This window comes from Taudactylus pleione, unplaced genomic scaffold (assembly GCF_031769625.1).
Source record: "Taudactylus pleione unplaced genomic scaffold, aTauple2 ptg000216l, whole genome shotgun sequence".
NCBI lineage: Eukaryota > Metazoa > Chordata > Amphibia > Anura > Myobatrachidae > Taudactylus > Taudactylus pleione.
In genome coordinates, this window is record NW_028284618.1 from 8628272 (window position 1) to 8653157 (window position 24886).

Here is a 24886-nt window from a genome sequence, read left to right on the forward strand (position 1 = left end):
TAATTAAAAATGAACAGTAATTAATTTCGATTTCAAATTTTTTTAGTTGCCTCCGTCATGTTGTAATACGCTCGAATGTAAAATTTTACGATCTTGGCTTGCAAACTGTGGATTTGTATAGAAAGACAGAAGGACAGAATGACAAATTTTCGCTTTTATATAGTAGATTATTGGGATTCACATTTGTACTACCCAGGATGTGATAAACGCCTTAAAGACTTGATTGATGATGTAACTGTAAGATAAGATGCCCTGGTTTAAGTGTGTCCCCTAAGTACTAACTATTATTTTTGGTTAGTCCATGAGAAGTTCAACTAGTTATTTGTCTTAGGAGTAGTTTGCATGTAATATTGGGCCTGATTCTGTAGTGGACAGAATTGCAAAGCTGCGTGCAAGCAGCTTTGCAATTCTGTCCTTGCAAATATGCAAATGCAGGAAGAGGTGTCTCCATGTCTGACAACCCCTGCTGCATTTGGGATCCCAGCACTGCGACCGAGGTGGACGGCGCCAGCCATCTGAGTACCCCTCAGATTACGTAGGCTGGCCATCTTGCGAGGACAGGAAACTGCATCCGTGCCACTCCCAGAAAACGAGGGGCAACATGCCCCCATTTCCGTGAACGCACCATCCTAAAAAATCCTCTGCCTGTTAATCAGGGTCATGCACACGCGCACATTCCCGAAAATCGGCGATCTGCATTCAGAATTGCACTGGCGTGCAATGCTGAATTAGCTCCATTATTGCTCTTGTGAATCCTGAAGCCAGAACTACCAGCAAGTGGCAACAATATACCCCTTAGTATACTTACAGTAGTTTATGAGTTTCCACTAGTGGTTTCTGTGGTATTCTGGTACTTATAGTACCACAGCAACATTGAAGCAAATTGTCGCTGTAGAAAGTAGTGACTCTGTAAATAACAAATAAGATTGTATATACTAACATTGTGATTATTTTTTCTGCCTCAGGTACGCCTACTATTACACGGGTATAGGGTTTGCAGTGCTGCTTGCTGGTTATATACAGATCTCGTTCTGGTCATTGTCAGCTGGCCGGCAGATAAAGAAAATAAGAACTCATTTTTTCCATGCGGTGCTGAGGCAGGAGATCGGCTGGTTTGATGTCAATGATCCAGGAGAACTGAACACAAGGCTGACTGAGTAAGTACAAATTATCATTTATTAGCAGTTGGGCTGGAACTGTTGTTGTAGATTAAGATACTTCTGTTTTAAGGTAAATTAGTCTAATTCAGTACAGCACTGGTAATTGTGCAACACTGCGACCGGCCTTCATTCTGAGGTGTGGATCATGCCAGGGCAATTATCTAATTTGTTTCTATGGAAACTTTTCTACAGTGTAATTAAACTCTCATGCACTTTGAAATAATCTATACCAGACCTTTAAACAGATAAAAATAGAGGGAGAGGAAGACAGAATATATCGGGCCTGTCATTTATGTTGTTGTGTGTTACAGTAAGGCTGGGTACACACTGACAGATATATTGGCTGATCGATTGACCGGCCAATGTATCTGCTGCCTGTCGGGCAGTGTGTACCCGCGATATAGGTCGGTGAACGTCAGCGTTCACCGACATATCGCATTGGCTGTTCTGCACAGCCGATGGACAGATATGTCTGCAGACCACCTGTACACACACAGCGGTAGCCGCGAGGTGGGGGGCGGGGAACGCCCCCCGCCCGCCGGGACACGCTCCCTGATTGCCGGGACCTGCGTGCAGGCACAGATGATGGTCGTTCAGTGTTTACGAACAACCATCATCTGCAGATATATCTGTATAGTGTGTACCCACCTTTAGGCAACACTAGAGATCTGACATGTGTTTATGGGGCATATTTATCAAATAGAATATTCCCTGAATCCCCAGCAATTATTAAGTATCCCCAGGATATTTGTACATGGTGCCCTGTATTTGATCATGAAAGCAGTCCCTATAGGTTTCTACAGTACAGGGGCTGCTATATGATCAAATTTACCAAACTTGGCCCTGGTAACTAACTCCTTGTGATGGGAATGCCCCTGATGGTGCAGCGCAGCCAATAACATGCACTCCAGATAGTGACCAGGACAAGTCAATGAGTGCGCTGGGACCAGATAGCAGTGATGTGCAGTGAGGTCAATGGCTGGGGAGGCACAAGCATAAAAACACAGGGCCTGATTCAGACCCGCTCGCGAGCACTGAGCGCGCGCAAGCGGGTCGATGGTGCCCTAGTGCGCATATGCACGACGGAGGGAGTTCCGACGTGCGCATGCGCGAGACCCGCATAGCGACGACCAAACCGTCGCTATGGGTCTCGCACCAAAGGGGGCGTGCTGTCGATGGTGAGTGACAGCACGCCTCCTTTGGTGGGCGTGCCGGGGGCGTGGCTGCTCAGACGGAGGCGTTCCCATGGGAATGCCTACCGTCTGGGTCCGGCCCCACTGACATCACTAGTGATGTCAGTGGGAGTGCTTTTGTCTCTGATAGAGCCAAAAGCACTCCTGGGCTTGCGGCAGCGAGACCCTACCGCAGGGTCTCGTCACAAGCCCGATGGTCGCGATGGTCTTGACCATCGCGACCATCTTTTTGGCCGCTCGCATAAGCTGTGGGTGGTCACCCACAGCTATGCGAGCGGCCAGGAGGCCGCTCCAAAAATAGGTAGGAGGGCCCTGATTCAGAGCGAGCGCTCTTGTCAGAGCGTCCGGCACTGAATCAGGCCCACAGTTCTTATATCAAAACTCTGGAGCATGACATGGGAGGCTCTGCCTACCCTTACTGCACATCCCTGCCAGATAGGCTGTGATTCTTTTAGCAGAGGGAGCAGTCTCTCCCACTGCACCCCTCCTCCCCCTCCGTCCCTCCTCGCCACTGCCTCCTTCAGTAGTTTTCGGTGCGTTATGAAGGCAGGAAGGAGGGGAAGCAGGTTAGACAATGCTAATTTGACATATTGCTTGAATACATTGAATTAAAAAAAATGTCAGAATCATTGCATGAGAAAAAAATATATATTGAGACAGATCCAAAAAAAATTATCATAATTCAGATTTATGTGAATACATTTGGGGATTTCCACACACACGCAGCATAAGTACATATAAAAAGAAAAGTCAATTAAAAACAGACCGAGAGTCCCATACTGCTGGCTATAAGGTAATAAAGAAAGGAAGGACAATTGTGGTAAGGTGATGATGCTGAAGGCAGTGTGCCCGCCCCTGAGCTGCGCTGCCCCAGGCTGTGGCCTTTTCAAATGGTCGGTCACTCTAGTACCTATTACAGCCTTTAGGAAAGGTTTACACTGGCATTTTGCATTACGTACTAATGCATGTTAAAATGCAAGTAAACACTGTATAAATGTTGCATGATGGCATATTCAATCCAAACTTATAAGAAAACTCACTTAAACTATCTAAGCCCTATCTCATTACCTTCACATGGTGCTCTCTTTGAGATTAATAACGCTTTCAGCTGAAACATCTCAGATGCAGCGAATTAGACTCTTCTCCTCTCTGCAATGCCTCAATCAAGCTCTCAAAACCCATTTCTTATCAAAGCCTACTATCTGTTATTCTCCTAACCCATCTCCATATCCCCCTCACACACAATCACAGAGTTGTCCTGAAGCCCCTCCTTTGATTTCTTGGCTGTGTGCTTATGGTCTTTGTCCTGCTGAAAGATAAACCATTGCCCCAGTCTGAGGTCAAGAGCGCTCTGGAGCAGGTTTTCATCCAGGATGTCTCTGTACATTGCTGCATTCATCTTTCCCTCTATCCTGACTAGTCTCCCAGTTCCTGCCGCTGAAAAACATCCCCACAGCATGATGCTGCCACCACCATGCTTTACTGTAGGGATGATATTGGCCTGGTGATGAGCGGTGCCTGGTTTCCTCCAAACATAATACCTGGCATTCACGCCGAGTAGTTCAATCTTTGTTTCATCAGACCAGAAAATGTTGTTTCTCATTGTCTGCGAGTCCTTCTTCTGCATTTTGGCGAACTCAAGGCAAGCTGCCATATGCTTTTTACTAAGGAGTGGCTTCCGTCTGGCCACTCTACCATACAGGCCTGATTGGTGGATTGCTGCAAAGATGGTTGACCTTCTGGAAGGTTCTCCTCTCTCCACAGAGGAATGCTGTAGCTCTGACAGAGTGACCATCGGGTTCTTGGTCACCTCCCTGACAAGGGCCCTTCTCCCCCGATCGCTCAGTTTAGACGTCCGGCCAACTCTAGGAAGAGTCCTGGTGGTTCCGAATTTCTTCTTTCATTTACAGATGATGGAGGCCACTGTGCTTATTGGGACCTTCAAAGCAGCAGATATTTTTCTGTACCCTTCCCCAGATTTGTGCCTCGAGACAATCCTGTCTTGGTTTGTGCTCTGACATGCACTGTCAAGTGTGGGATCTTATATAGACAGGTGTATGCCTTTCAAAATCATGTCCAGTCAACTGAATTTACCACAGGTGGACTCCAAGTAAGCTGTAGGAACATCTCAAGGATGATCAGTGTAAACAGTATGCACCTGAGCTCAATTTTGAGCTTCATGGCAAAGGCTGTGAATACTTATGTACATGTGATTTCTTAGTTTTTTTTTTATATTAAATTTGCAAAAATCTCAAAAAAACTTTTTACACGTTGTCATTATGGGGTATTGTGTGTAGAATTTTGAGGACAAAAATGAATTTATTCCATTTTGGAATAAGGCTGTAACATAAAAAAATGTGGAAAAGTGAAGCGCTGTGAATACTGTACTTTCCAGATGCACTGTATGTGCTGCACTCTTACATGATGTTTATGCAACAATGCTGACCCCTTGTGGTGCTCTAAGGAAAGGATGAAATATAATAAGAAAGAACCATATAAAATAATAATTATTATTACCAGTTATTTATATAGCACACACATATTCCAAAACGCTTTACATAGAATATTTGGCCATTCACATCAGTCCCTGCCCCAGTGGAGCCTACAATCAATGGGCCTGATTCATTACAAATCGCAACTGCGATTGCAATAGCGATTACGTATGCAGTTCAACTGCAATAGTATGCTAATCCATTGCGATCGCTATGCCGTCGCAGCACTACATAAGGATGCCCACTTTTCCTTGCACACATCCGTAATACTTAGCAAGACTGCAAAACCATCGGTAACATTGAGTACCATAGCAGCCTCACGCACACTTGCACAAGCTCAGACCTTGCTCAGAAATTGCTAACTTCATCACACGCTGTGAAAGCCAAAGCTGTGTAGGGCATCGCAGTTGCTAATTTATGCACGCCCCTGGAACAGCGTTGCATGCCTGAGTTTGCCAGCCACCCCCATCACAATCCCCAAATGGTATTCCCTGGGTCTGCGTAGCCACTGCGATCGCAGTCCCGATTGCAGTGGAGTCTTCGTGCACTGCGATGCATTCGCAGAATGCAACAATCGGCCAATTGCGTGCGTAATCGCAGTTGCGATCGGTAGTGAATCAGGCCCTATATTCCCTATCACATGTACACCCACACACATAGGTTCAATTCTTTGTTGGGAGCCAATTAACCTGCCAGTATATTTTTGGATTGTGTTCGGAAACTGGAGTACCTGGAGGAAACCCACGCAAGTACTGGGAGAACATACAAACTCCACACAGTTAGGACTGCAATGCAAGTTAGTATGCACATAAACTGAACTCCGGTGTATACCTGTGAAAGAAAACGGATATTGAACAGGATGCTCAATCCCTCCCTTACTTATCACTGCTATGTTACCAGTCTCTCTTTTATTAATGTCGTTCTTTTTTATTTCAGTGATGTCCAAAAAATAAATGATGGCATCGGTGACAAAATCGCTATGCTGATTCAGTCATTAACTACTTTCCTGACCGGCTTTATTCTTGGGTTCAGTAAAGGCTGGAAGTTGACGTTGGTTATATTGGCAATTAGCCCCGTCATGGGGCTCGCAGCTGCTCTCTGGGCAAAGGTGGGAGAGTATTTCCTGGTTTCAGTTTCCTACATCAAAGCCGACAGGTTTTATTTTATGTGCACATTGTTTATCCACAGATATTGTCAACGTTCACTAACAAGGAGCTGACCGCTTACGCCAAAGCTGGAGCGGTGGCTGAGGAGGTTCTTGCAGCTATACGAACTGTCGTAGCGTTTGGCGGACAAAATAAAGAAATTAATAGGTGATTTACGTCTGTCTTGTTGTTCTGCTTTACGCACAGACACATTTAGTAAGTAAAGAAATATAGAATCCTTGACTGGCCCAAGGTGAAGTTAGAGATACCTGTGTGTCACGGTGTGCCCCAAATTACAAACAGTGGATATCACCTCCTGCATCTTTGTTATATTGAGCATCTGATATAGGACAAAAAGGTGAAACGCAGACCAGTGTACGTCAGTTTTCTCAGACATCACTGGTCCTACCCTGTGTATGAATTTAATAATCTTCAGTCTGTAAAGAGCACTTCTGTTACCTTGCAGATCTAAAAGCCACAAGCTCTGACTAAAGGCACACATCCACTAGACGACAATCAAAAGACTGCACGATTACGACTTTGTAATCGTGCAGTGGTTTGTCTGTATGTGATGTGCCTGCACTGAACGAGCAGTCGTTCAGTGCAGGCACATCAATCATCTGCAAACATGCTGAACCTGACGATATCGTCAGGTTGTACAACATATTTGTACGATGATAGATGTCTAAACGACCAACGATTTTCAAACGATGTTCAAACGATGATCGAACCATAACGATATCGTTATCGATCAATTGCTCGAACATCTACATGATTTAGGACAACCACCTTTATTGAATAACATTTTCACATTATTCTCTTAATAGATAGAGTATATATAGGTCAGAGAGGACTGGCACTCGTTCCCTAAATAATGTAATTAAATGCCTGGGTGCCCTCCAATGTGGTACCACGGAGCATTTGTCACTTTTGTATCTCTGATGGGTTTCGTTACATCGCTCAAAGTGACACAAACATACAACTGAAAGATACAAAATTAAACTCATTGAAAGTGTAGCGATGAGGCCAAGTTTCTAGCACCTTTGGTCAGTCTATGATCTCCAGACCTTTTACAATTAGCACAAGACTGTGCTGCCATACAGAACATTGGGGAATCCTCTCCTCCCCTAGCACATTTAAGTGATCTCGTCCTACAATGTGAAATATCCTTCCTCCTCTTAAGGGCCCAGTAAACAATATTTATATTGTATTCCCCCTTTACTAAAACTTTTCAACTCCCTCCCTAATTATGTGCAGGGCTACTGTGAGAGGCCCTACTGCTGCAGTCTCGTCTCACTTCTTGTAGCCTGCTCCATGGTTGGCTCTGTCAGACCCACTTGCATAGTTGACACCTACAACAGTTCTCTTTGACGCTCTGCCCAGCAGTGGGATCAGCAGGAACATATTACAAAAGGGCTGTCCAGACAAAACAGTTTTTTGTCATTTGATGTTTTCTGATCCTTTTAAGTGCAAAATTATCCATACTTGGCAAGAACCCTCCCAGTCGGATGGAGCAGACTATTGCACCACTGCAGGCGCCACAACCTTGGCTTGCAAAACCACATAATTAGCGATAAGAAACACCAACCAATATGAGCCTCCTGCTGAGAATTAAAAAAAAAAATCTTTTAACATTTCACTTATACAGTATAAAATATTGCATATTGTTTTTATACCTTCTGTAAGATTGATCTAATATATTTTATTATACACTGAAGTGTCAAAAGTCATTGGATAGCAGTATTTAAAGGTAATGGTGGCGTCACCGTGCTGTGACGTCTTGGAAATACCCAGTACTGGGAATACCTCATGGAAGTCATTACCACCCACCGTGGACAGCGCAGTGTACGACAGGTGCTTAATTATCCTGACCAGCTGCATCTTGCCAGAATAGTGTGTGGCAACAGACAAGCGGCACTGGTTCATATCACAACTACATTCAATGCAGGAGGTACCAGACGCATATCCAGCAGCGTTCTTTAGCTTCCATGGGGTATGGAAGCAGAAGATCCACCAGAGTTGCCCTGTTAACTCTACAATCCTGGACACAGCGCCTCACCTAGGTTTGTGACGTCAGTAATTGGACCCTGGAGAACTGGCAACATATGGCGTGGTCCGAATAGTTACTGTTCCAGTTTTGTTGGGCTAATGGTAAGGTTCGGTTGTGGCGCAGACCCCATGAGGCTATGGTTCCAAGTTGTCAACAAGGCACCGTGCAAACTAATGGCGATTCCATAATATTCGCATGGCATGGGCTGGGTCTGCTGGTCTGGCATGGGCTGGGTCTGCTGGTCCGCCTGAACACATCATTGACCGGTTACTGCTACGTTGCTTTTCTTGATGACAATTTGCAGCCTTTCATGGACTTCATGTACCCCCACAAAGATGGTATATTCCAGCATGATATTGCACCGTGTCATCGGCCCCAAGGTGTTCAGAATTGGTTTGTGGAGCATTCTGGAGATGTCCGACGAATAGTATGGCCACCACGTTCGCCCTATATGAACCCAATTGAGCATTTATGGGACATAGTGGAGAGGTACATACGCGCCCAGATCCTGCACCTACAAATATCAGGGAGCTGTGGGAAGATATCCAGGCGCCAAGGGTCATCGTCTCTCCAGAGGTCCACTTCTGTCCACCGTCCACTTGTGGAATTGGTGCCACGACGAATTGCTGCACTTCCACCAGCTAGAGGGGAGGTCCTACACGGTACTAGGCATTTGCCCCATGACTTTTGGAACTTCAGTGTCCATGGATAATCTATGTAGTTACACCAAAAAAAAACAAACTTGTATTTATTCAATTACAGAAAAAACATCCTGTTATGAGTAGTACATTTTCTGTAAGATGGTGATCATGATCATATGCTTCTGCACGTATGTTACAGGTACGAAAAGAATTTAGAAGATGCCAAAAGGCTAGGCATCAAAAAGGCGATCACAGCTAACGTGTCCATGGGATTTGCTTTCTTGATGATATACAGCTCCTATGCATTGGCGTTCTGGTACGGTACCGGTCTGATTGTAAAGAAAGAATACACTATCGGAACTGTCCTCACAGTAAGTAAAGTATCCCTCGTTTTTGTTTAAAGGAGGGGAGATCCTTGTATTCACCTCATTCACCTGCCATAGAAAGTGCCTTGTTCCTCAGTGATCGAGTGCCAAGAAAATGAATTGTCTATATTTGTCCAACTTACAATATGGCTAGTTATCAACATCATGACAATTATTAAATATTCAAGGCTCTGCCTCCCTTCTTTCTTGAATAAGATTGGGTACCATTGGGCAGCCTGAGCAAAAAAGTTGGCAGGGGACCTTCTGGTCCATAGAGCTTTCTCAAACTTCCAGCCCACTCCCACTGATTGATCTAGCAGAGGGCATACTTTACCGTTGTCATTGGTAATGACTGGGGGCCCTGTGCTGGTAAATCCATCAGGCTCAGCAGCAGGGACCACATACCACGTTCCACCTCATTCCCAACATTGGCTTCCATGGGGCAATGTAATGTGGACTATTTAGACCTTCACAGCCCTTCTTCTCTGGACAGGTCATTCTCTGTAATGGCTACTCGTACCAGGTATGACTGAGCTCCACTGTGACGTTCTGCCAATCGTAGATACTGTAATGCTGGTCGCTTGGGGATCTACATATGCTGGACATTTTGGCACCTCCTCCCTGACTTTTTTCAGGTTTGCAGCTGAAATTCAGTCTTATCAGACACTGCAGTGTTGTATAAGATTATTAGCCAGAACTATTTCCTGCCAGTCACTGTTCCAAAAGTGAAATGTTCTCATTTTCAGTACTTTTAGCTCCTCAGTAAAGTCAGAGGTGAGGGGTTGAGACAACAGTTCTCAGTTCCTTGTGAATACCAACAGAGTTAGACAGGATTGGACCATGAAGAGACTATGGGCCAAGCCCACAGACAACATGATGGCCACTCTGCCCACTTAGTGGAAGCTGCAGTGGGATCCCAGCTGCTACTTTACTGGGATCAGCGATTCAGTTCCAGCTCAGATTCCTCTTTGCCGGACATTATAGATCAGGGATGTATCATCGATCTCCTCAGAGCTCCACCCTGATGTTTTTTCCACGATCAGTGTTCCTGTAAATCAGGAAAAGTGCAAGGCCAATCATCAATCCATTAACATATTAATCACTGCAGGGTAATAATCCCTATGCCAGTATAACACATGAGGATATAGTTATGGTACAAAGACCCAATGGATACTTTAGGTTAGTTTTGAACCTCAAGACACTCAAGTTGTAAGGGAATGTTTACAACTTAAGTTAGGATGGAGTTTTTGTGTTCCATTATCAATGGTGTGTGAAGAGTATGTGGCATTCATGAATGTCCTTGCACATCTCAACGTGTAAAGGTCAGCAGTGCTTACTGAGGTCTGCAGTTCAATCTCACCATTTCCAGTGACAGATCGATAAATATATCCCTCTGTGTCCGGTCACTAGACCTGAGCTCTTTATGTGGGTCAGATCCCTTGTGCAGTGCACTCCTTAGTTATTCAACTGAATACAGAGAAAAATGACACAGGACCATCTCTGTGTTTTAAAAATTTTACTCTGAATCTAATTGCGCGTTGTACAATATTATAAAGCATAGTGTTCTCACATTGCAACATAGCAGGTGTTTCTCAGCATATTTTAATATAATCACCCATTGTTAGTATTCATTACATTACTATCTATACTCGAAGGAGTGAGGGACAAACTGTTAGAGAATCAAGGGAGTGAGTATGGGAACAGACATACAATGTTATCTCCAATACATTCCAATATCCCTAAGCTAGGAAGGTCACCAAATACATTTATGAATAACTCTTCTTAATGACACACCATCCTGTTGCAAAATGGAGTCTTGTGTGAATAGTTTAAGATCAACTTTCTCCCCAGTTTCAAGTCCTGCCCTTTCGAATGGCAAAAGCTTTTCACCAAGGTAGCTCTCCTAAGGTCCAGATGGATAATGAATGTCTCTGGACTTTCTCTTGATCAAGACACTTCTCTGGATTATCTCTCGATCAAGAAAGAGCCTCCAACTTTGGACTTAATTCAGACCCGGACGCTAAGCTGCGCTCGCATCAAAAAGGGGCCGGGTATTCTAATAGCGCAATCGTGCGGCAAGGCATAAGGACGCCCTCTATGTCTTAGAGAGCGGCGGCTGTGCGATCGCCAAATAGTGTAATGCTGTCCCCTTTCCGCCCGCAGCTAATGTCATCTCCAGGAAGTATTCAAAACCATCGGGAACATCGAGAGCCATCGGAAGCACTCGCAGTGCTTGTGGGAGCTCTACCCTACCGCAAGCACTGCGAGTAGCTCAAGTAAATTACACCAAATGATGCACCCTTGACGCACCTTTGCTAATTATGGAAGCCCATTACATGCTGTTTTGACGGTCAGACACGCCTGCGTTCGCAGCACCACTCCCCCGTTCACAAGCACCTTCCCCTGTTACCACCCGCAAACGGCACTATCTGTTACTCAAAGTAGTGTCCAGTCTGTATACTACGAGCGCACGATTCCCAAGCGCAGAGACTGGCTTGCGCAAGCGCATTGCCAACTATACGCATGCGCAGGCGGGCAAATATCAGTGGGAGCGGCCACAGCTTAGCAAGCAGGTCTGAATGAGCTCCTTTGTTTCAGGCTTTTTGCCAAGTGAGACTCAGACAAATGGTTGGATTATCAGCTACACTTCATGCTATACTTCTCTTGTTTACACTTACCATTGTTAAATATGTTCTCTGGTTCTGGGAAGAGTTAACACTTTAGAAGAAATTAAATTGACACCATCCTGAAGGAAACCAAATAATCCAATGTCCCACAGTGGATTCAGTGAAATAGATTAAAAATAGTTTAAAAATCCTGATATTTTCTTCACGAGCCATTTTCAATGGGATAATATACCCACTACTGTTAATTATAAAGATAAGCCATGTGATACGGCCAATTATATATTTATTCATTTATTTATTGATTGTTTTCTTGATCAGGTGAATGTACTAAATATAGAAATACCTATTATTCGAAACAACTCAGTGCATATATAGTATATGTGTCTTAAGGTGGGTACACACTAGGATGGCGGATCGGCCATTTGGTAGATCCTCGTTCTTATCTGACGATTGGTAAGTGCATACACATTTACATGTGCCCTCCCAGTTGTGATGTCAGTCACCGGTGGCCTCTCCAGCAAGTGTATGGGCGAAAGGCTGATCGCTCGTACACAGCGAGATGCACTAATATACACCGTCGAGTCACATTATTATGACCACCAGCTAATAGCCAGAGTAACTGCCGTGTCCAGCACAGACAGTAGCTTGATGGGCTGGGAGTGACTCAATAAGGTGCTGGTAGAGTGGCACGGGTATCTGGAGCCATGCTGATTGCAGTGCATCCCACAGCTGCTGGAAGGTGTATGGTGGAGTATCCATAGAGCGAACACAATGATCGAGGTGGTCCCACAGATGCTCAATTGGGCTCAAGTCTAGGGACTTAGGGGGCCAGGGAAGTACTTGGAAGTCTTGGCCGTGCTCGTCCAATCACTGACGGACATTTCTAGCCATGCCACATGTCACATTGTCTTGCTGGAAGATCCCATCCGCCTCAGGGAAGACAATCAGCATGTATGGGTGTACGTGCTGTGCAAGGATGGATTCATAACCAAATCGGTTGAGGGTGCCTTCCACATGGATGAGTGGGCCCAGAGAATGCCATGAAAACATTCCCCAGACCATAATGCTGCCACCACCAGCTTGTGTTCTTCCAGCAATGGTTGCAGGATTTCTCGTCTGACATGCCAACGTCCATCCGTTCGATGAAGCAGAAAACCAGAAAACGTGACTCATCGGAGAAGACAACCCGTCACCAATCAGAGGAGGTCCATTGCCGATACAGGCATGAAAATTGAAGCCTTTTCCGCCGATGCACCTTAGTTAGCATAGGTGCAGTGACCATTCGTTTGCTTCAGAGCCTCTTACACAGCAGGGTTCACTGATCTGTTGTTTTAGACACACGTCTGGTGGCCCCCAGGGTCATTTTGATGGTGAGCTGCTCCACTGTAGGGTGTCGGCCGGCCCTCACGCACCTCAGTAAGCGACGTTCACCTCTCACATCAATGGCACCTGGTGCTCCGCAGTTTCCACGTTGGTTATTCGCAATGGTGCCATTTGTCCAGTCACGATACACCTTCACCACAGCAGCACGCAAACAGTTCACAAACTGCGCTGTTTCAGAAATACCTCCACCCTTGGCCCAAAAGCCAATAATCATCCATTTTTGCAACTCGCATAAATCGCCCCTTTTACACGTGATAGCAATGAGTGATATGTGTGCAGACGGCCTATGGCACACCTTATATACCCACCAAGCCAGTGCACGGCACGTGACCTACTTCATAGACTACTCGCTGCCCACATCAAATGTAGGAGGTGGTCATAATAAGGTGACTCTACTGTGTATATGCAGATCTATTGGTCATCGACTGTGCTGCACAGCCGACATGATATGTCTGTGAATGGCCTTGTTCACAGACATGTCGTCTGTACACATTGGCCGACGCACATTAGGGGCTGTGTGACTACTTATAATGAGCAATAATTTAATTTGAAAACTGAAGTGTTTACATTCTAAGTGATGACATCAGAAATCACCATTATACAGATATTATCTCCAAGAGTTTATACATATACAGCATCACTTGTGTTTTAAAGACAAATCTGCATAACGTGTGTGTTACGTATTTAGTAATCTTTAACTAATAGTTTTTACGGGGTATATTTAATGAAGTGAGGGTTTTTAGAAGTGGAGTTGTTGCTCACAGCAACCAATCAGATTCTAGCTATTATCTTCTAGAAGGTGCAGGATAAATGATAAGTAGAATTTGATTGGTTGATGTGAGCGACAACTCCACTTCTAAAAACCAGCACTTTAGTAAACTTCTACATGTTACTCAGGATGTGGGGCTCCTGTGTATGGCATATAAGATACCAACAAGATGTGTGCTTTTATATTTTATATTTTGCAAGCTATTCCTCAGTTCATTTTGTTTCAATCATCTTTTAGGTGTTCTTTTCTGTCATCATTGGATCATTTAGTGTAGGACAGACATCGCCCAGTATCGAAGCCTTTTCAAATGCCAGGGGTGCGGCATATACAGTATTTAATATTATTGATAGTGTAAGTATTCTTTTTTTCTTCTTTAAATCTTAATATTTAGTGTTCTGAGGACCTGATTCATCATGGATCGCTATTCTGCTTATACGCACACAACGTGTTGCTAATAGCGGTGCTATGTAAATGTTTGCATTCGCATTGTGATCGCAGCCTAACACAACGACGCCCACTTCCCCTTACTCACATCCGTATACTTGAGCAACATAGCGAAACAATCGGTGACATTGAGTAGCATCGAAGCCATACGCCCACCTGCACAAGCCCTGACCTCACTCAGAAATGGCTTACTTTAGCGCACGCAATGAGATCTTAGGCTGCGTATGGCTTTGCAGCGGATAATTTATGCATGCACATGCAATGGCGCCCCAACGCACTGGCAGGCATGCGTTCGTTCGACACCCCCCCCATCACCAACCACAAACGGCACTTCCTATCAATCACTCTGCGATGGGTCTGTGTAGCCTATGCAATCGCAGTCCCGATCACAATAGCTAGTTTGCGCACGCTCACTACGATGCATATGCTTGCGCAGAATGCAACAATCGGCCAATTGCGGGCGTATTAGCAACTGCGTTCCTTGATGAATTAGGCCTTGTGTTCACTTCTATGGAGTATATTCATTATATGTTGACAGTATTGCCAGTTTATATGTAAAACTTCTTTAAACAATAAAATCAGCTTTAGTTACATGTACATGCTACCAGTAACATGATAGATTACATTATTGTTCTGCATTTGAATTATTATATTATAGTTTCAAAGTTTACTATTACAGTTTATCTACATTGTTTTATTTATTTGAAATAGAGCTTTGTATGTTACAGTAGCATAAACAGATAACTAGAAGACTGCAAATCAATCACTGGTTAGTTTTTCATAAGTGTTTACCTTGTCTATTAAGATACAGATTGCATTACACATCAAATAATCAAAAGGTGTTCAATGTCACCACGCAGTGGCGTAAATTCATCCCAGACGCCCGGAGGCAAGTCATAATTTGGTCCCCCCCTTTACAGCCGCTGACACTGTAATGTAGCAATTCGCATGCAGACAGGCTATAGATAGAAGAAGGCAGCAGCTGATGGTCTGACATCGAGCTCTCCACTAGTGTATGGTGGCTTCTCAGGTGCCATGTATTGGGCGGCCATGACGATACACTGTGGGTACAGCCCTAACTGGGGTGAATATGTTGTGGACAATGGAGGAGGTACCCCTTCAGAGTTGGAGCCCGGCGGCAGGCGCCTCCATTGTCTCCCATAGTTCTGCCCCTGTCACCAAGGTAAACGGTCATGTAAATACAAAGTGCTATGGGGCCTGATTCTCAGTCAACCAGTGGGTTTTCAGATGCATCTTGCGGATCTCAGCGTACTGCGCGTGTGCATCGAGGGCTACGCGTGTTCCAAATCAGACTTATGAATACGGATGTAGATCGCAAGTGCGGACAAATGGATAAGACCACTTTTTTCTGTGCAATGGCCATTTCTGGGCTATAACTCTCAGCGACCATGTGGATGCACTAAATCAATCTCTAGAGGGAGCGTCATGGAAGTGTCGTGAGCATGTGTAAGCCAAATTCAGTAGCGTGCGGACGGAGATGGGTTGCATGTTTTAGACGGATCTTTCGCGCACAAATAGAGTGGTTTCATGTCCGGATACTAAAAATGAGACTGCAAACAGAAAAACAGAGTGCGGTGCGGCATTCCACATGCAGGATCTTGAAAGTTCGGCGTATACAGGCATATTCTCGCATTATTATAAGCTAGTATGTGGACTGCCGCAGCTGCATGCAAAAGCGGCCGCAGATGAGCGCCATTCGGAATCATCCCTATGGGGGCTTATGTAATTAGGTGCGATCTTCAGCCGCTGCGGGGACTCCTGCGAATCTTCCCATATTTTTAAAACAGCAATCATTTTAAAGGTAAAACCAGCTTAGGAAGACTCGCTGGAGTTCCCGCAGCACCCTATTACATAAGCCACGTGGACTTTTACTTTTTTATTAATGATAATCCGCTTTGTTTCTTTACAGGTACCCAAAATAGACAGCTTCTCCTCTGCAGGATTTAAGCCTGACAAGGTGACTGGAGACATTGAGTTCAGAAATGTGAAGTTTACATACCCATCCAGGCCTGACATTCAGGTTAGTGAAACGCCTATGGGAAATGGTTTGGTTTTATAGGCAGACCAACAAACCCCCCCAAAAAGTTAAAATGCTTCCACATATTCTTATTAGGGGTGTGCACCGGCCACTTTTCGTGTTTTGTGTTTTGGTTTTGGATCTGGATCTTTCTTCGTGTTTTGGATCTGGATTGGTTTTGCCAAAACCACCCTTCCGTGTTTTGGGTTCTGGGTTTTGTGTTTTGGATCTGTATTTTTTTTTAAAAAAGCATAAAAACAGCTAAAATCACAGAATTTGTAGGTTTTTCTGCTCCTATGCTATTATTAACCTCAATAACCTTAATTTCCACTCATTTCCAGTCTATTCTGAACACCTCACACCTCACAATAGTGTTTTTATGTCCAAAACGTTGCACCGAGGTAGCTGGATGACTATGCTAAGCGACACGAGTGGGCGGCACAAACACGTGACCCATCTAGGCGTGAAACTGCAGTGGCAGACAGGATGGCAGTTTGAAAAACTAGGCCCCAAACTGTACATAATGCAAAGAAAAAAAAGAGGTGCAAGATGGAATTGTCCTTGGGCCCTCCCACCCACCCTTATGTTGTATAAACAGGACATGCACACTTTAACAAACCAATCATTTCAGCGCCAGGGTCTGCCACACAACTGTGGCTGAAATGATTGGTTCGTTTGGGCCCCCACAAAACAAGCTGGCAATTAATGTGTCCCTGCACAAACTGGCTCTATGGAGGCAAGATGTCATCCTCATCCTCCTCATCCACCGATTCCTCACCCTCTTCAGTGTGTACATCCTCATCCTCACAAAGTATTAACTCGTCCCCACTTGAATCCACCACCACAGGTCCCTCTGTACCTTCTGGAGGCTGGTCTCCCTGGAAGAGCTGATAATTAATTTTGATGAACATCATCTTCTCCACATTCTGTGGAAGCAACCTCCTACGCCTTTCGCTGACAAGGTTCCCGACTGCACTAAACACTCTTTCGGAGTACACACTGGAGGGGGGGCAACTCAGGTAAAATAGAGCCAGTTTGTACAGGGGCCTCCAAATTGCCTCTTTTTCCTGCCAGTACAGGTATGGACTGTCTGCCATGCCTACTTGGATGCTGTCACCGATGTAATCCTCCACCATTCTGTCAATGGTGACAGTATCATATGCAGTGACAGTAGACATGTCAGAAATTGTTGCCAGGTCCTTCAGTCCGGACCAGATGTCCAAACTTGGTCCTGCCTGCCCTGCATCACCGCCAGCGGGTTGCTTAGGATACCTAAGTTTTTTCCTGGCAGCCCCAGTTGCAGGAGAAAATGAAGAAGGAGCCGTTGACGTGTCACGTTCCGCTTCAGCTGACAGTGTGTTCACCAGCAGGTCTTTGCACCTCTGCAGGCTTGTGTCGGCCGGAAAGAGAGACACCACATAGGCTTTAAACCTAGGATCGAGCACGGTGGCCAAAACGTAGTGGTCTGATTTCAACAGATTGACCACCCTGGAATCCTGGCAAAGCGAATGAAGGGCTTCATCCACAAGTCCCACATGCCGAGCGGAATCACTCCGTCTTAGCTCCTCCTTCACTTTCTCCAGCTGCTTCTGCAAAAGCCTGATGAGGGGAATGACCTGACTCAAGCTGGCAGTGTCTGAACTGACTTCACGTGTGGCAAGTTCGAAGGGCTGGAGAACCTTGCACAACACGGAAATCATTCTCCACTGCGCTTGAGTCAGGTGCATACCCCCTCCTTTGCCTATGTCATAGGTGGATGTATAGGCTTGTATGGCCTTTTGCTGCTCCTCCATCCTCTGAAGCATATAGAGGGTTGAGTTCCACCGCGTCACAACCTCTTGCTTCAGGTGATGGCGGGGCAGGTTCAAGAGTGTTTGCTGGCGCTCCAGTCTTCGGCACGCAGTCGCTGAATGGCGAAAGTGGCCAGAAATTTTTCGGGCCACCCAAAGCGTCTCCTGCACGCCCCTGTCGCTTTTCAGAAAATTCTGCACCACCAAGTTTATTGTGTGAGCAAAACATGGGACGTGCTGGAATTTGCCCAGATGTAATGCCCGCACAATATTGGTGGCGTTGTCAGATATCACAAATCCCCAGGAGAGTCTAAGTGGGGTAAGCCACTGGGCGATGATTTCCCTCAGTTTCTCTAAGAGGTTGTCGGCGGTGTGCCTCTTACTGAAACCGGTGATACACAGCGTAGCCTGCCTTGTAACGAGCTGGCATTTCTGAGATGCTGCTACTGGTGACGCTGCTGCTGTTGCTGCGTAAGGTGATACATCTACCCAGTGGGCTGTCACAGTCATATAGTCCTTAGTCTGCCCTGTTCCACTTGTCCACATGTCCGTGGTTAAGTGGACATTGTGTACAACGGCATTTTTCAGGACACTGAGGACACTTTTTCTGACGTTTCTGTACAGTCTCGGTATCGCCTGCCTAGTGAAGTGGAATCTAGACGGGATTTGGAACCGGGGACACACTACCTCCATCAATTGTCTAAATCCCACTGCACTAATGGCGGATACCGGACGCACGTCTAACACCAACATAGCAGTCAAGGCCTCAGTTATACGTTTTGCTTCAGGATGACTGCTGTCGTACTTCATCCTCCTCGCTAAGGACTGTTGGAGGGTCAATTGTTTAGTAAAAGTAGTGGTGTTCCTACTTCCTCTCTGGGATGATGAACGACTCCCAGCAGCAGCAACAGCAGCAGCGGCAGCAGTAGGCGTAGCAATGCAGGATCCTCCGGAGGAATCCCGGATAGGAGAGTCAGTCATGCCAGTGACATGGCCTGCAGGACTACTTCCGATCCTAACTAAGGAGGAAATTGACGAGGAGGGAGTTGACGGTGTGGTTTGCAGGCGCTTGGATACAACAGGACAACGGGATTTAGGTGTCCCTGGACTGCTTACGGTCTTAGCCAAAGTTTCTGAACTTGACAGTAACTTTTTATGAACGCGCTGCAGGTGCCGTATAAGGGAGGATGTTCCTAGGTGGTTGACGTCCCTACCCCTACTTATTTCACCTTTACATATGGTACATATGGCAAGACAGTTGTTGTCCGGATTTGGATAGAAATATTGCCAGACCAAAGAGGTGGAATGTTTGGTCTTCTGCCCAGGCATGACCGTGATGGGCTTTTTCATCCCACGGACAACAACTGTCTCCCCCGGAGCCTGATTTAAACAAACCACATCACCATCAGAATCCTCCTCGCCAACTTCCTCCTCAGCGCCAGCTACACCAGTATCCTCATCCTGTTGTACTTCAACAGTGACATCTTCAATTTGCATATCAGCAAGTGGACTGTGGGTGCTCCTTTCAGCACTTGCAGGGGGCGTGCAAATGGTGGAAAGAGCCACCTCTTCCCGTCCAGTGCTGGGAAGGTCAGGCATCGCAACCACCACCACACTTGGACTCTCCTTGGGGATTTGTGATATCTTCTTAGAAAGCACAGCTCTTCGCTGTGCTTTTGCCAGCTTAACTCTTTTGATTTTTTTAGTGGGAGGAGGGCTTCCATCGTCATGTGAAGCTGAACCACTAGTCATGAACATACTAGGGATCGACCTTAGCCGTTCCTTGCCACTCCGTGTCGTAAATGGCATATTGGCAAGTTTACGTTTCTCTTCAGCTGATTTAAATGTCTTTTTCAAGGTCATTTTCCTGAACTTTGCCATTTGGGATTGTATGTGCCCTCTACTATGACATTGGGCATCGGCCTTGGCAGACGACGTTGATGGCATGTTATCGTCTATGTCATGACTAGTGGCAGCAGCTTCAGCACTAGGAGGAAGTGGTTCTTGATCTTTCTCTATTTTATTTTTATCGGAGAAAGTTTGGTCCTCCATTTATGTTATATCGATTTGATATATACGTGCGGCTAAACACAGAAAATAATTTTTTTGGGGGTTTGGACTGGAGTGTACTTTGTGGGTTACAGCACCCTTTAACGGTCAAGCCAGCCGGCCCTTTACTTATGACACAGGCGCACGCTTGGCACTACTTTGTTGATGCACGTGCGGCTACTGCGCACACAATTCACAAACACAGAAAATAATTTTTTTTTGGTTTGGACTGGAGTGTACTTTCGGGGGTTACAGCACCCTTTAACGGTCAAGCCAGCCGGCCCTTTACTTGACACAGGCGCACGCTTGGCACTACTTTGTTGATGCACGTGCGGCTACTGCGCACACAATTCACAAACACAGAAAATTATTTTTTTTTTGGTTTGGACTGGAGTGTACTTTCGGGGGTTACAGCACCCTTAACGGTCAAGCCAGCCGGCCCTTTACTTATGACACAGGCGCACGCTTGGCACTACTTTGTTGATGCACGTGCGGCTACTGCGCACACAATTCACAAACACAGAAAATAATTTTTTTTTGGTTTGGACTGGAGTGTACTTTGGGGGTTACAGCACCCTTTAACGGTCAAGCCAGCCGGCCCTTTACTTATGACACAGGCGCACGCTTGGCACTACTTTGTTGATGCACGTGCGGCTACTGCGCACACAATTCACAAACACAGAAAATAATTTTTTTTTTGGTTTGGACTGGAGTGTACTTTCGGGGGTTACAGCACCCTTAACGGTCAAGCCAGCCGGCCCTTTACTTATGACACAGGCGCACGCTTGGCACTACTTTGTTGATGCACGTGCGGCTACTGCGCACACAATTCACAAACACAGAAAATAATTTTTTTTTGGTTTGGACTGGAGTGTACTTTCGGGGGTTACAGCACCCTTTAACGGTCAAGCCAGCCGGCCCTTTACTTATGACACAGGCGCACGCTTGGCACTACTTTGTTGATGCACGTGCGGCTACTGCGCACACAATTCACAAACACAGAAAATAATTTTTTTTTTGGTTTGGACTGGAGTGTACTTTGGGGGATACAGCACCCTTTAACGGTCAAGCCAGCCGGCCCTTTACTTATGACACAGGCGCACGCTTGGCACTACTTTGTTGATGCACGTGCGGCTACTGCGCACACAATTCACAAACACAGAAAATAATTTTTTTTTTGGTTTGGACTGGAGTGTACTTTCGGGGGTTACAGCACCCTTAACGGTCAAGCCAGCCGGCCCTTTACTTATGACACAGGCGCACGCTTGGCACTACTTTGTTGATGCACGTGCGGCTACTGCGCACACAATTCACAAACACAGAAAATAATTTTTTTTTGGTTTGGACTGGAGTGTACTTTCGGGGGTTACAGCACCCTTTAACGGTCAAGCCAGCCGGCCCTTTACTTATGACACAGGCGCACGCTTGGCACTACTTTGTTGATGCACGTGCGGCTACTGCGCACACAATTCACAAACACAGAAAATAATTTTTTTTTTGGTTTGGACTGGAGTGTACTTTGGGGGTTACAGCACCCTTTAACGGTCAAGCCAGCCGGCCCTTTACTTATGACACAGGCGCACGCTTGGCACTACTTTGTTGATGCACGTGCGGCTACTGCGCACACAATTCACAAACACAGAAAATAATTTTTTTTTTGGTTTGGACTGGAGTGTACTTTCGGGGGTTACAGCACCCTTAACGGTCAAGCCAGCCGGCCCTTTACTTATGACACAGGCGCACGCTTGGCACTACTTTGTTGATGCACGTGCGGCTACTGCGCACACAATTCACAAACACAGAAAATAATTTTTTTTTTGGTTTGGACTGGAGTGTACTTTCGGGGGTTACAGCACCCTTAACGGTCAAGCCAGCCGGCCCTTTACTTATGACACAGGCGCACGCTTGGCACTACTTTGTTGATGCACGTGCGGCTACTGCGCACACAATTCACAAACACAGAAAATAATTTTTTTTTGGTTTGGACTGGAGTGTACTTTCGGGGGTTACAGCACCCTTAACGGTCAAGCCAGCCGGCCCTTTACTTATGACACAGGCGCACGCTTGGCACTACTTTGTTGATGCACGTGCGGCTACTGCGCACACAATTCACAAACACAGAAAATAATTTTTTTTTTGGTTTGGACTGGAGTGTACTTTCGGGGGTTACAGCACCCTTAACGGTCAAGCCAGCCGGCCCTTTACTTATGACACAGGTGCACGCTTGGCACTACTTTGTTGATGCACGTGCGGCTACTGCGCACACAATTCACAAACACAGAAAATAATTTTTTTTTTGGTTTGGACTGGAGTGTACTTTCGGGGGTTACAGCACCCTTAACGGTCAAGCCAGTCGGCCCTTTACTTATGACACAGGCGCACGCTTGGCACTACTTTGTTGATGCACGTGCGGCTACTGCGCACACAATTCACAAACACAGAAAATAATTTTTTTTTTGGTTTGGACTGGAGTGTACTTTCGGGGGTTACAGCACCCTTAACGGTCAAGCCAGCCGGCCCTTTACTTATGACACAGGCGCACGCTTGGCACTACTTTGTTGATGCACGTGCGGCTACTGCGCACACAATTCACAAACACAGAAAATAATTTTTTTTTGGTTTGGACTGGAGTGTACTTTCGGGGGTTACAGCACCCTTTAACGGTCAAGCCAGCCGGCCCTTTACTTATGACACAGGCGCACGCTTGGCACTACTTTGTTGATGCACGTGCGGCTACTGCGCACACAATTCACAAACACAGAAAATATATTATTTTTTTAGCACTTGGGGGGAGCACCCCTGATGGACAGAGCACCCCCTGGACAACACTACAGCACTCCTTTAGGACTGGGACACTGCACAGGACTTTGGAGTGGACACAGCCCCTATGGAGAACTGACTGCACAACACAGTCCAGCCAGCCCCTATGGACTTTGAAGTAGTGGACACAGCCCCTATTAACAACAGCAGCACAGCACAACACAGCCAGCCCCTATGGACTTTGAAGTAGTGGACAACAGCAGCACTACACTACACTACACTACACTACACTACACAGCCCTAACTCCCACCCTCCCTCTTCACTGTCCACAGCCGAGTGAGAAAATGGCGCCGACGCGGGTACCTTATATAGGATCCAAAACCCGCGAGACTCGGAAGGCGGGATGATGACGTTTTGCCTCGATTTCAGATCCGAGTCAGGCGGGAAAAGTCGAGCCTGACTCGGATCGGACTCGGATCGGGGGGGCTCGGGGGGGTTCGGATTTCAGAAATCCGAACCCGCTCACCCCTAATTCTTATATCAACTGCAGAACTTCCCGCACCATTCTCATACTGGTTCCCAGCTCCAGTTCAGTGAGTGGTGCTAATATTCAAACCTATTATCTAATGTACCGTAGTGTTGACGTCTTAGGGTATCAGTCCTTATCGCGCATATTGCCGCTGTTAGGAGGAACTATTTTTCTGGGCTATCTGTCAATATATTCAGGCGAGGAGCTGCCTCGGCCAATACTAAAACCTGAGCTTCTGCCTCTGATGGCAGCCGCAAAAAATGACACTGCCGGGTTCTGCCACAGCAGCGATCCTGCATATGCACAGAAGGAGCCAGGGGGATGGCGCACTTATACTGTAGCTCTTTCCATTAAAAAGAGCCGGCTGACGCCACCTGAAGAGTTCCAAAAAGCTTAGCTTGAATTTGTTAAATTGGAGAAGAGCGCCGTTCCCATTCAGGTCTACCGGGATGGCAGTTTCCAGCCGTACATGGCTGTAACGCAGGTATCTGCTATATACCCTGTGTTAAATAGTTCTGGCACTTAAATATGCGGTAGTCGTGGAAGAATAGATTGTGGGGAAATAGATAGACTGTAAACTTAATTGGAGCAGGGACTGATGTGGATGATAATTATGCTCCTACAGCTCTGGGTACTTGGTGTTATATACACTATGTAGAGTGATTGGATGCTGACAGCAAATAGATGAACGAGGTTTTATCAACATCAGTACTATGTAGGTCCACCACGTGCAGTGATTACTGCAGACATCCTTCTTGGGAAACTGTCCACAAGTTCCTGGACAACAGCAGGCGGTATGTTTTGCCATAATGCCTTAAGTACAGTGACCAACTGTGACACTGAAGAAGGTCCAGTTGGCCAAGAATGCACCCGTCGCTCCAATGGGGTGAAGATCTGGACTCTGAGCTGGCCAGTCCATCCGGGTTATTGAATCTTCCGTGTACCAGTCCGGCATCACCCTGAAAACATGACAGGTGGCATTGTCGTCCTGATTAAAACATTTGTTGTTTCCATAGAACTGCAAGCGCATGGGCCTCCCTACCAAGTGTTCTTGTCTAAACCACCACATTAGTGGCCATTTGGAAGTCGTGTGTAATGGTATGCATTTCGCTTGCGCGGGGGTGTCCAATCACTTTTGTCTACATAGTGTACATAAATAGTAATAATTAAAAAAAAATACTACTACTACTTTTAATAATAAATAATAATAATGAAGGTTACTTGCTCAGCTTCAGAACCTTTCATTGTTATTTCCACTTGATGCCCTACAGAAGATTTAGTGCTACATTCTGATTGCTGTACTGTATATCACCTGCATTGAGACCTCTGCTGGAAAGTGTCTTATCAGTGAAATTTATTGCTATGTAAGCACAAAGTGTACCGTAACTGATCATAGACCACGTACTTATCTGGTCCTACATCTGCACATGTAATATGGTCTCCTTATCAC

The 24886-nt window shown here is 45.9% G+C and overlaps 1 protein-coding gene across 1 annotated transcript in view; it reads left to right on the plus strand.

Annotated features, from left to right (window-relative positions):
- LOC148517487 (ATP-dependent translocase ABCB1-like) overlaps positions 1–24886 on the plus strand; it is a 105322-nt gene that overhangs the window by 39339 nt on the left and 41097 nt on the right. The window contains exons 6-11 of the mRNA XM_088478632.1: positions 966–1157; positions 5782–5953; positions 6034–6158; positions 8881–9052; positions 14063–14176; positions 16200–16310. Of these exons, the coding sequence (XP_088334758.1) occupies positions 966–1157; positions 5782–5953; positions 6034–6158; positions 8881–9052; positions 14063–14176; positions 16200–16310 (886 nt within the window). The remainder of the gene's footprint in view (positions 1–965; positions 1158–5781; positions 5954–6033; positions 6159–8880; positions 9053–14062; positions 14177–16199; positions 16311–24886) is intronic.